Source organism: Castanea sativa, chromosome 3 (assembly GCF_040712315.1).
Source record: "Castanea sativa cultivar Marrone di Chiusa Pesio chromosome 3, ASM4071231v1".
In the NCBI taxonomy this organism is placed as follows: domain Eukaryota; kingdom Viridiplantae; phylum Streptophyta; class Magnoliopsida; order Fagales; family Fagaceae; genus Castanea; species Castanea sativa.
Window position 1 is genome coordinate 24223981 of NC_134015.1, and position 13376 is coordinate 24237356.

At 33.6% G+C, this 13376-nt stretch overlaps 1 protein-coding gene across 1 annotated transcript; it reads left to right on the forward strand.

Annotated features, from left to right (window-relative positions):
• Window positions 1-3379: 3379 nt before the first annotated feature.
• LOC142629795 (putative RNA-dependent RNA polymerase 1) lies at window positions 3380-11372 on the forward strand. Its single transcript, XM_075803835.1, has 5 exons — window positions 3380-3508; window positions 4618-4906; window positions 6921-8761; window positions 9307-9457; window positions 10323-11372. The coding sequence occupies exons 2-5, from the start codon at window positions 4679-4681 to the stop codon at window positions 11139-11141; spliced, it is 3039 nt and encodes a 1012-aa protein (XP_075659950.1). The 5' UTR covers window positions 3380-3508; window positions 4618-4678; the 3' UTR covers window positions 11142-11372.
• The last annotated feature ends 2004 nt before the right edge of the window (window positions 11373-13376 follow it).

Below are 13376 nucleotides of genomic sequence, written 5' to 3' on the forward strand. Positions count from 1 at the left end.
TCCCTAGCTCCGATCCACAAGCGCCGATTCGCCTCCCACCCCCAACCGATGAGCACCGATCTCCCTAGCTTTGATCTACAAGCGCTGATTAGATCCGAGATCTCCCTAACTCCAATCAGGCAAGACCCACGATCGTTCCACAAGCATCGATCGTTCCGATCAAGCTCCGATCTGTGTGTGTATCTCTGTTTTTTTTTCCCCCTGAGCAAATGTGTATCTCTGCGTTGATTATCTGATTTGTCTGTGTGGATGTGTTTGTGTGTGGGTGTGTTTGTGTTTGTGTGCATCTGAGGAAAAAGAAGAAGATGAGGAGAGACGTTGCTGAGTTTGTTGAGCTCAGAAAAGAGAGAGAAAAAAACGAGCGAACCGGAAATTGATAAAAAAATAAATGAAGGAGCTACAGTAGCCGTGTATATTTACACGGTTACTATAGCTCATGAATGAATTTTCACAATTTTGCACAGCTTTGCACTTACTGATATAGGAGATTTTTTGCTTAAAATGTGTAAAATTGAAGAATTTTTGTTTTATACATGACTATCCACCAACTAATGTGAATGCTCTTAGCAAGTCTCTCTACGCATTCTTGTTGCCAAAGTTTCCACAGTTCTTTATCAACATCCAATTTCATCACTCTTTTTAGTTTACTCCTTGCTCACCAAGGAGGAATATTCAGCATCATAATTCATAGGTAGTAAAAGCACTCCCTCTTCTTGTTAGTTTCAGTGTGGGGTAGCTTTATATATAACTTTATATTATGATTGGTTCACATTACCAAGTTTTCTATGCAATCTCTGGAAATGGGTTCTGCTTGGCCCACAAAACAAAACAAAACAAAAAACTAGTTAGAAATTAGAATTAGATGATTCCCACTTCCACTTGAGACTGGGTTTGCTAATTTTCTATTAAGCTTGGCATAAACCAATCAGCTTCAAGGATTTGTTTTCTACTATCACTTTCAAAATTCAGGGCATGGTGACTATTATTTGAAAAAAAAAAAAAGTATTATAAGGAATACAATAATCTATAATTGAATAACTTTTTTTTTATACATGTATTTGGTGATAACAGTTGAAAATAATCATGTCTTTATATTACATTTTGGTATAACATGATACGATAATAGAATGGAGTAATATTCCGATCAAATTTTTTAAATTACACTTATAGAATTATATTTATACTCTTTATGGGTTTTACATAACATTCAATTAAGTATAATTTAAATAATTGTGTAATTAAAATCATTACCCGTTGTTCAAAATTAATATCTCCATAAATATATATATATATATATATATATTTTTTTTTTTTTAAATTGACAGTATCTTCCCTAAATATTAAATTTTAAGCACTTAAAAAACCCACTTACTTGAATAAATGATGATATATAAAATAAGCTTGAATGGAACTAGTGTTCTTTTAAATCCAGAAAATTATATATGAATGTATTAAATTTTGCAATAACCATATTTTCAATGTACAAAAGCAAAAGATCATCTTCTATATATATATTTTTTTAATGCGATATTTAATTTTGATAGTATTAATAACTAAAAATACCCATTTCATAGCAGCAATAAACTAGAAGAAAAAGTTTTAGTGCAATGACTGCATAAACACGTTGATAATCAAAAGAGTTTTTAGCACAATTAAAAAATATTTAGCAATTTTTTTAGCAATTTTTTGAAACATTATGCCAAACTAAATTATACTCATAAGAGCATCTCCAATTACTTAGGTAAAGGCAAAATATTGCTTATAATAGAGAATGAGACCATAAAAATGGTCTCCAATGGATTCTCTATACATGAATTTTTTTTTTTTTTTGCTAATGAACAGTAGCTCATCAAATTTGATGGGCTACCATTCATTCTTCAAATGTTTTTTTCTATTATAATAATCAGATATTGAATAAAAAGATGTTGGAAGATGTGTAGTTGTTAAAAAAAGAATAAAGAATGAATGAAGAAATAATATTTAAATAAGATAGAGAATGTGATAGATAATTTGTTAATATTTAAATAAGATAGAGAATGTGATAGATAATTTGTTAGAAAGTGTATTTGAAAAAGTGGGTAGGTAATAGCTAAATGTCACTGTTCATTCTCCAAACAGTACAAAAATTTAGAGAATATGCTGGAGATGCTCTAATGGTGTGCTTCTCTAGGATTCAAAGTTGAGCATACTACTAAATTGATGAATTAATTATTATTTATCTATTAGTAAAGGGTCTTTTTTGTTCTGAGAGGGCCCACTAGCCACAAACATAGGTCACATGATCTTCTTCTTCTTCTTTTTGTGAGTCCGCCTTCAACTTGAGGAAGTAGTTTTCAATAATTTTTGGGAGGGGGTATATAAATTTTTTAAACCAAATTTTCTTATTTTATATTTCTATTTACCATTAAAAAAATAAAATTTCATAAGGGCATGGCCCTCCTCATTTTCAGGAAGTTCCTTTTCTGTAGTTAGGGCTCACTGTGATCTCATACATAATCGAGATTTACCTAGGACATGTTCAATAAGGGACGAAAGGACGTGCTTGAACAACAAATTCATGTAATCTAATCTGATATGATTCACACAATCGTAGGCATCCAAATCTATCATGTATAAGTTCAATAAAAAATTTATATTATAATTCTAACAGTCCCTTTTTTCTGTAAGTTTGATAAAAAATTTATATTATAATTTTAACTCTCTCTTTTGTAAGTTCTAAATTAGAATTATTTGGTAATATTGTTCTAGTAATGTTTTTATATATTTTTAAAATATAGGTGGATAAAAAAATGTTTGAAAATACGTGTTATATAAATTAAGAATTAAAAATATACCAAACAGGCCCAAAATTTTAATATTCAAACACATACGATTTGTTGTGATAAATAATTATTGGTATAATCGAATTCAGACAATTTGTGTATTTGTGCTGACCCTTCCACACTCTAATATTAAAACCCAATCATGTACTGCCACCTCACAACTTTGATGACATGTTCTCAAATTTCTGGCTTGGAGGTGTGTGTGAAGTTTCTGAAACTCTCACAGTAATCCTTGTCCACAAAGGCTTAGACGCTGATAGTCTTAGAGAATCTTTCAATCTGATAAGGAAATTTTGTACTTCGAAAAGAGAAAAAGAAAAGAATGTATAGAAAAAAGTGTGGCAAAACTTCAAAGAACAACGTTGTGGTTTTCTCTGATCTTGGTCACTACGTTTCACAACAAAAGAATATAAGTAAAAAAATAAAAACAATAAAAAACACCTTCGACAATGTTCCTTGGAAAGCAATCATATTACGCCACGTGTCAATTACCTTAGATAATTAATGTCTGCGTCAGGTTAATATAAACAGAGAGACACAGAGAAAGAGAGAGACACGGAGAGAGCAGAGAGAGAGACACTCTCTCTCTCTGCTCTCACTCTCAGTTCTGTCTGTATATATAGTCGATCATGAGCCTTACTTCTTTCACTGCAGCATAATTGTTCTCTCTGTGTTTTGCTTTTAAGGTGAGACTCTCTCTTGCTTACTTTTAATTATTCACTTCCATTTCTCTTTATCACACATTCGTATATAATGCATGGTTGAAGAATCAAGAATGTGAAGCTTCTTCATTAATATAAAAGCAAAAGATGAATTTGAACCTTCTTTCATGCTGGTTTTGAATTGTTTGATTTCAATAGTAAGGAAAGTTTTGGTTTTTGAGTATACTGCTGTCAAATTGTATTGTTTCCATAATGTAACTAGACAACATAATTTAATGTTTGGGTTATTATTTTTTTGAGATTTAATTTCTTTGAAGTACATTAATATGCATTGAATATACGTTTAGTGCAAGTGCTCTACTTTTCTTAATTGACACTGTTGACTCTGTGTACTGACTTATATTGAACATGATAGTTGAAAATTTGAAAATGGTTTTGATTATTTGATTGCAACAATGATGAGTTTTGAGCATGACCGCAAAATTTGACGGTAAATTCAAATCAACATGCTCGTTTACACTTCTGCGATTTGATTTTCACTTTCAAATGCAAATGAAAGCAGAGTTTTTTTAAGTAGCTTTCTAATGTTTTCCTGTTTTTTTTTTTTTTTTGGGCTCCATTTTTTTTCTTGAAAGATATCTTTGCAGTCACTTTGATTTAGTTTTGTGGGTTCTCTCATTATATATATAATAATAATTCATGTGTAAGGTGCAGTGACATGTAAAACTCGAACCGCTATGACTTGGCTAGGCTGTTTTTTTTTTTTTTGATAATCTCTAGGCTGTTAATATTTATGTAGTTGATTGTATGCTATGCTGATATGCTTTAGAGATATGGTTTTAAAATTTTGTTTTAGTTCTTCCCCTCCTTGGCTAATGGTCTTACTGGTTGCAACCAATCAATGGAAAGACTAGCTTCATCGAAGTCTTTGGAACTATTCCTTCAAATTGATATAACCTGTGGACATCTTAGGAAGATTTGGGAAAAGAGAGGGGGGGGGGGGGGGGTTGCTAATTGAAACCCTTTCAGTTTGCTTGTTATCTGCTTTCATTGAAGTTATCTACATGGTTTTTGACCTTTTTCAATTGAAGACTTTAATTGGAAATGTGGTTCTAATGACAACCAAATTGCAGATTTCTGAAATCAGTCTCCTTGGCTAATCAACACCTGTTTCTGTGTTCTGGACAATATAGCATGGATAATATAGCGATGTACTTCGGGTATCAAACTTCAAGGGAAAAATTTTCTGTGCTATGGAAACAGGAAAATGTTTCTGTCAGATATAACTTGGAAAAGAGAAAATTGTACTTCTTTTTCTCATACCTTTCTGAAGAGTACAAGCTTGAAATCTCTTATGAGAACATTTGGCAGATTGAGCAATATCGTCCACATGGTCAAGCTAAAAAGTTTCTTCTAATTCAGGTTAGCTGGTTAAAACATTAATTATAAATATTCACAATTTGCTGCCCATGTTTATTGTAGTTAACATTCAAAAAAATAATTCTTGTCCTGGTTGTTTTCTTTGCAATGCTATGAGGAATAAATTGTCATGCGAAACAGTTATAACATGAAAATTTTTAATAAAGTAGGAAATGGTCAAATACATCGCAATGTGTGGGCATGCTCATAGTCATGCAAACAGGCATAGACTTAGTAATCATATTTCTCTCTTAATTATGGTTGTTGCTTGTAACAATGTGTGTGTGTGTGTGTGTGTGTTAACTTGTACTGAGTCTACTAATCATATATTTTAGCCTATAACTTTAACTTGTAACTTGTAACTTGTAACTACAGTTCATAATTACGTTCTAAAGTGTTCCATGAAGATTTAAGGAATAATGCAAACTACTAACTATTTAAAAAGGGTGAAGAAATCCTTGTATCATACAAACTATCTCTAGTATGTGGAAGTATATGGTGTAGAGCCACTAGTGAATATTGGAATTTAGTCTTCCTTGGACACAGGTGTTGTATACCCTCAAGATGAGACTTAAAATGACCTAATTTAGGCTTCTTAGCATGTGTAAGCATTCAGGCTACGCTATTCATTCCTTACGGTTTTTCCCAATTAGTCATGCTTATAATCCTGTTGATGAGCTTGCAGAAGAATGATGAAATTTTCATTTTCAACAAAGTTTTTGTAATGAAAGTATTATTTGCTCTCCCTTTTTAGATTCTAAAACTCCATATTTTAATTTTTAGTTATTCAAATATTTCATGAGAAGTAGAGTTAGGGAAGCTAAGATTAAGGTTCCAATGTTGTAACCTTTTACAGTTTTACTTAAGAGACTCATAGATGATTCCATAATAGATTGCCTTCGAGTTGGATAGTTCAATTCTGCTCTAGAGCATGGTGTGTATGTGATTTGCGTCACCTGTCCAAAGGTTTCTTGTCATTCCTCTTTGATCTGCTATAAATTTTTTCTTCTGACATCAACCCCCAGCTGGTTTTATGGTCCTATATTCTAGCAGATGTGCTACTTTAAGAAAATGTTTTCTACAAGGAAGGTGGACTCTTATCCTTGCCTTGGTTTTATTGTTATTATTATTGTTAGAAGTATGTGATTAAATGATAAAATTTACTATATCCCAATAGCCTAAACTTTTGGGAGAATCTGTAATTTAACAATTATTATTATTATTTTCACATTACAACAATGACTAAGAAAATTAAAGGAAAAGACAACACTTGCTGTGTCTCCATATCTTGAAGGTGGACTTCTTGAGAACTCTTTTGTGAATTTTGAGATAAAACCAAAGGATATTCATTTTCTTTGTTTAACATTTTTCTACCTTTTAGCCAATATTCAAAGATCCCATTCCCAGCTCTCACATTCCACAGCTTAATATTGGTTGGTGGGAAGCCCTACCCTATGGTTCCAGTGTTAGCTGACTTCATAAAGCGGAGGTCATCGCATCACAACATGGAAGGGCATCCACGACACAAATCTGACTACCATGGACTGATCCTTTCTCTACCCACTCAAGATATGAAGATACAACTCACCCCTCTTCTTTCCCCCATTAAAAAGATCCTAGTATCAACTTTGTCTTTAGGTAGAAGAAATAATCTTCAGCTTTTTTTAGTCCTAAAAGATTAAATAAGTTGTATTATACCTCAAAAGGAATAATCTAATAATAATAATTGAGACCTCGTAATTATTTATAAAGCCTAGATTAACTCACTATATCCATGATGTGGGTCTCAACACACACTTAACTAATTCAATTTAGTATCCAATCAATCTGGGTATCAAATAAATATACGTGTTTATATTATTATGTTAACTATGCTTAACTTCATCACTTTGAAAAAATGTCTCTCTATGTCATGGGTAAACCCTCTTGTCTTCTTTTATATAAGTTGAAGCCGCTTTGATTTTGTGACATTGAAAATTGATCTTTTTTCTTACCAAATTTTTCTTTGAAATGTTAGTTACTTGGAGCTCCTCGGATTTTTTTGAAAGATCATACTGGTCATTGGGTTCGAGAAGTTGATTTGACTCCGTCGTGCTACATTGGCCAATCTTCCGCTCTATGTTTGGAGCTTCCACGAAAGGGCTGGATTCCAAAATTTTATGGAGATTTTGTCTCTTATAAGAAAAATGAAGGCCCTTTTGGTCTGAAGCATGGTTCTGCTCTCTCTTGCAGTTCAAGTCTAGTCTCTATTGTGAATCCACCCGAAGGCTTTGACTTGCCTTATAAAATCTTGTTTAAGATCAACTCCTTAATTCAACATGGCTGTCTTCCTGGGCAAGCAATTGATGCCAGTTTTTATCGGTTAGTTGATCCTAAGAGAATAAAAATTGAGTATATAGAAAGTGCCCTAGACAAACTGTCTCATGTGAAAGAACACTGCTATGAACCTGGAAACTGGCTTAAGGAGCAGTACAAAAAATATGCCACATCGAGGCGACTTCCTAAAAGTACTACTATGTCTTTAGATGATGGGTTGGTATACGTACACAGGGTTCAAGTAACTCCCTGTAAAGTATATTTCTGTGGTCCAGAGGTGAATCTCTCAAATCGCGTGTTACGCAATTATCCTGATGATATTGATAACTTTCTTCGTGTTTCTTTTGTTGACGAGGACATGGATAAACTGCATGCAACAGTTTTATCTCCATGTGCATCTTCGGAAAATGGGGAGAGGCGAACGGGCATCTATGACAGGATATTGTCCACTTTACGAAATGGTATAACTATTGGTGGTAAGAAGTTTGAGTTTCTTGCATTTTCAACCAGTCAATTACGAGATAATTCTGTTTGGATGTTTGCTTCTAGAACTGGCCTCACTGCAACAGATATCAGAAAGTGGATGGGTGATTTTCATGAGATTAGGAATGCAGCAAAATATGCTGCCAGACTGGGTCAATCATTCGGCTCTTCAAGAGAAACATTGAGCATTAGTAGGCAGGAAGTTGAAAATATTCCTGATATAGTAGCTGTAGCGGGTGGAATCCGATACTGTTTCTCTGATGGTATAGGTAAGATATCTGCAGAATTGGCTAGAGAGGTGGCTACAAAATGTGGCCTCAAAAATTCTGTTCCATCTGCATTTCAGATTCGATATGGCGGGTACAAAGGTGTCGTGGCTGTTGATCCAACTTCTTCAAAGAAGTTGTCATTGAGAGAGAGCATGTGTAAGTACAAATCAGAAAATGTTACACTAGATGTCTTGGCATGGAGTAGGTATCAGCCTTGTTTTCTTAATCGTCAGATAATCACTCTTTTGTCTAACCTTGGAGTTATGGATCGAGTTTTTGAAAAGAAGCAAAAGGAGGCTATAGATCAACTAGATGCTATGTTAACAGATCCGTTGAGCTCACAGGAGGCATTGGAATTGATATTCCCAGGAGAGAGCACAAGGGTTCTAAAGGAAATGCTTTTGTGTGGTTATCAACCTGATGCAGAACCATTTCTTTCAATGATGCTACAAACATTTCGTGCATCTAAGTTGCTAGAATTACGTCTCAAAAGTAGGATATTCATTCCAAATGGAAGATGTATGATGGGATGTCTTGATGAAACCAGGACATTGGAGTATGGTCAAGTATTTGTGCAAATTTCTCGCTCTAGTAGGCAGCTCTCCAATGATTTCTCCCATATGTTTCGCAGCAGCAGCTCAGATCCAAACAATTTAATTTTTGAGGGTGATGTAGTTGTTGCTAAAAACCCCTGTCTACATCCCGGAGATGTGCGTGTTCTAAAGGCTGTTGATGTTCCGGCTTTGCACCACCTGGCAGATTGCGTTGTTTTTCCGCAAAAGGGAAGGAGGTAACACTGTGATGTCCGACTGTAGATTATTCTAAAGCATGAAATCCTATAACATTTGCACATATACATGAACATACATACAGAGTTTATTCATAATCCTATACCAGCATTAGTATATCCACATTTCTGCATCAGTTTATACACATTTATGCATACCTTTACATGCTTACATATATGCATGCATATGTATGACATAATAACCCATTTGTACTTCTATAATGCATGCATTGATATATTATGTACCCTGTATAAATGATATGAAACATATTCTCCTCCAGTAGGTTAATTTCCATGAAGGTGGCTTGTCTATTTATATGGCCATATGCTATTATCTGAACTTATTTGCTTTTAAGATTGCAGACTAAGCAATGTCTTTGTTCACCACTTGATGGAAAAATTATAACATTTTTGGCATGATCATCAAATAATTTCATATTGTACTTTGATACTGGGCTGTTGTCTTGGCAAGACACCACCTAATTAAATTAAAATAATTTCTTTGGGAATACTCTACTCATTAACATTAGTTTAACAATTTGTATCAGACCTCATCCAAATGAATGTTCTGGGAGTGACTTGGATGGAGATCTGTACTTCGTCTGTTGGGACCCTGATCTTATTCCTCCTCGGCAAATTCAACCAATGGAGTATATCGGAGTACCAACTAAGCCACTCGATCATGATGTTACAATAGAGGTAATATCAATTTATAAGTGGTAACAAGTCATACATATTTTGAGCACACCACATTTTAATTTGCCTCTGCAATTAATCTATGCATAAAACTGCAATATAAAAGTAGGGTAAATTAGTTCTTATTGAACAAATATCAACACATTTGCTTGTACCACTTGATGAGAATACACCGTGTTTCCGTCATCTTGCCTTTGTGACCTTGGGTTTTCTACATGTTAAAAACAATTATGCATTCAGTTTATATGTGGCTGCATATATTCTTGTGCATCTAATGAGCAGTCTTTATGAAACTGTTTCAGAAATAGTTTTATGGCATGAGGGAAAAGTATTGTTTCCATACTCACAAACTATTATCTTTTCTGTTCTTGTTATATTGTTCACTAATGCACTGTGTTGTTTAAGAAAATCAAACAAATATTAATATGTGCACAGAATAATAAGCCAAGTACATATACTTGATTGAAATGCTCTTATTTGAGTATTTAGGATCATTGAAAAGGATTTTTTAACAAATATGTTTGATTTTGTTAAAAGGCTCTGGCTTGTTAAAGGGGCATTAGTTAGGAATCAGGAAATTCTAAGCATGAATTGCCTTATTATCAAATCTAGAAATCCCATGACTTGTGGTCATTCCATTTGCCTTAATGATACTGCTTCTCTCTACTAGGCATTAATGCATCACACTAATGCCTAATGAGTAAGACATTCAAAAGAAACTTTCTAATATTTTGGACTCGTGCGATGTACTGCACTCATTAAATTTTAATAACCTGTTAAAGATTACATTAGTTCCTCATATTTTCTGTCTCATTTGCAACATCCTTCTATAACTTACATAACAAAGCATGTCACCATTGTGCTACAGGAAGTACAAGAGTTTTTTGCCGACTACATACTCAACGACCGTTTAGGAATCATCGATAATGCCCACACTGCCTTTGCTGATAGGAATCACAGTAGGGCAATGAGTTCTCAATGTCTTCAGCTTGCACAACTACATTCAATTGCGGTTGACTTCACAAAAAGTGGTGTTGTAGTCGAAATACCCGATTATCTGCGTGTTAAAAAATATCCAGATTTCATGGAAAAGCCTGATAAAAGCACCTACGAATCAAAACGGGTGCTTGGAAAGCTTTATCGAGAGGTGAAAGACCATGCATCGCCCACAAGCCCCGTAACACCCTTCACCTCGGATGTAGCAAAGCAGTGCTATGATCCTGACATGGAAGTAGATGGCTTCGAGGACTACATCAATGATGCTTTCAATTACAAACAGGAGTACGATTACAAGCTGGGGGGTTTGCTGGATTATTATGGGATTGAAACTGAAGCTGAAATACTCAGCGGGCAAATATTGACAATGTCAAAATCTTTTAATAAGAGGAGGGATCTGGAACAAATCAATTATTCTGTAATGGCACTAAGAAAGGAAGCTCGGAGCTGGTTCAACGAGGGAAGTGAGTCAGATACTGACACTGATATAGTCAAAGCAAAAGCAAAAGCAAAAGCATCGGCATGTTACCATGTTACATATCACCATAGCTATTGGGGTCGCTGCAATGAGGGAATGGATAGAGCTTATTTCCTCAGTTTTCCATGGTGTGTCTTTGACAAGCTTATCCAGATCAAGAAGGATAAATTAAGTAACATCATAGCTCGAGACTTTTCTGGATGGGAGGATTAGTTGAGTCATGAATTGCGCTTGGATTAAGAAGTTTAGTATAAAGATTCTAAGTATGTAATTAAGAAAATTGCTTGTGTGACTACTATTTATCTCTACTTATTGTTACTAGTATTTGCTTATTGATAAACTACATGTAAATGCTCCAAGAGGATGTTTGGGGCTATAAATTATGTTTCAATTCCTGTTGTACAATGTATCTATGATTTCTTATCATATTTTCTTATTCTTCAACATCATGCTGTGCATTCAGATCCATTTCTCCTTGTCAATAAGCTTGATGTTATTTGAGCATATGCTTGAGAATAGCTTGGCAATTGAAATCAGGTAATCAAGAATTAGATACCTTACTCAATGCTATACGAACATAGGGCTGCTATCTATTTTTCATTATCATGTATGACCAATTGGGAGGGCAAGTATATGACTAAACCGTAATAACATATATAAACACTAGTTAATAAATGCAATTTATTTATCTATGAAGAAAACACAACGGTTGCAGCCAATAATTAACTTATTGGCAAGAGCTCAAAAATCAGATCTAGTCTACAAGTAGAGTATATATATACTGCAGCTTTTTTTCTTACATATATTTTGAACTCGTAGTTGGTGCCTAAGGTGATATAGGATCGTTAAGAGTTTCTAAGAAACTCTAAAATCCTTACAGCTCTTTCGTAGTAAACCTATTATCTTGGAATTATCCTGGTCAAGATATTTTTGGTGAGTGTTCTTTACATGCATATCCAATTCTAAACTTAATTGTAAATTGGACAAAGTATGCCTACAAACTTATTAGTTGTAACCTAAAACTACAACTCCACTTAATAAGTTTTTATTTAGATGTGAATTTTAACAAATCCATCATAGGATTATATTTTCTTTTTATATCTTCCATGCTTGCAAAATTTTCAGAAGATCAAAAATCAATAGTTGTGTCATCAATTAAAATTTCAAGTTTGTGTAGTCTAAAATTATGTATAAAAAATAAATTTATGAATCGAATAGTAAATAATATCCAATTAACACGAAATTTGATATGTGTGTTAATAACATAAACAATATGCAATTCAACAGTTAAATTCTTAAAATATGTAGTCATTTTTGTTAGGTTCTAAGACCTTAGGGACTAATATATTAGAACTTCAATATGTAATGTATTGGCAAACCATGATCAAAATATAGAGTCTAAGTTTAGGCTTGCTCAAAGTATGTTTAATTGTAAAATTGGAATCAAGTGATTGCAGAAATTATTGGATAAAATCTGCAAGGCTCGATCGATCAAAAATTAGATTCGATCAATCGAAACTCGTGCAAACTTAATTTTCTACAGAATTTTCAATTCAGCCCAGCTCGTTTGACGTGTAGGGTTTTATGTTTTATTTCACATATAAAAGGAAAAACTCTAGCTACGTTTTAGAGGTCTTTTGAGTGTTGTGTGGTGAATCTTTTGTGAGATCTTAAGGTGTTTATCTTCATACACACACATAGGGTTATCAAGATCAAGATTCGCATCAAGAGCTTGATGATCACCTTGTTACCTAAAAAACTTAAAGAAGAACTGAAACCTTTAAGTGGAGTCTCAAAGTCACAAGTAGGAGAACTTATGGTTGCAACAAATCAAGGAAAGAAATAGTTCGTGGACTCGGAGCTGTCATGTGGTCGTGATAGTAAGTTTTCTACACGAAGTAACAATAGAATGTTAGTAATCTAAGTTCTATTGTAAAAATTTCAATTCTTTCATAGTGGATCTGTTTTTACCTCGAAGATAACTAAGTTAAATTCTCCCCAGGTTTTTTACCGGTTAGGTTTTCCTAGGTTATCATATCGTTGTGTTCTTTATATTTCCGCATTATTTACATAATATGATTTATATGTATTAACCTAGAACTGAATAATTTATTTAAGTAATCACTTAGCTAAATAACTAGATTAAACATATTGTGTTAAGGGGTCTAAAACTCTACAATATTAATTTTTTTTTTAGTGGGAATTGTGGCTTAAGTTTGAAGCCAATCTTTGTCTAGATAGATAAGCTTGATGGGTTAGTTTAACAAACGTAGGCCTATTTGATATTTGTTAAGCCTGGAAAATACACATCTGAATAATTGGGAAGGAAAAAAAATCTATGCAAAGTGATATTGCAATGGTTCAAGTAAGAAGTGGTGTAGTGGATAGTTCCTCTCAAATACTTGGGGAAGAAGTTTGCAATTTTCAAAGACTCAATCAGTGCTTTGT

Excerpts from the sequence above, each read along its gene's own strand:
- LOC142629795 (XM_075803835.1), top strand. The coding sequence starts at position 4,679 with ATGGATAATATAGCGATGTACTTCGGGTATCAAACTTCAAGGGAAAAA. Across the intron at positions 4,907-6,920 it reads AAAAGTTTCTTCTAATTCAG|TTACTTGGAGCTCCTCGGAT; the intron begins GTTAGCTGGTTA and ends TTGAAATGTTAG. Across the intron at positions 9,458-10,322 it reads ATCATGATGTTACAATAGAG|GAAGTACAAGAGTTTTTTGC; the intron begins GTAATATCAATT and ends ATTGTGCTACAG.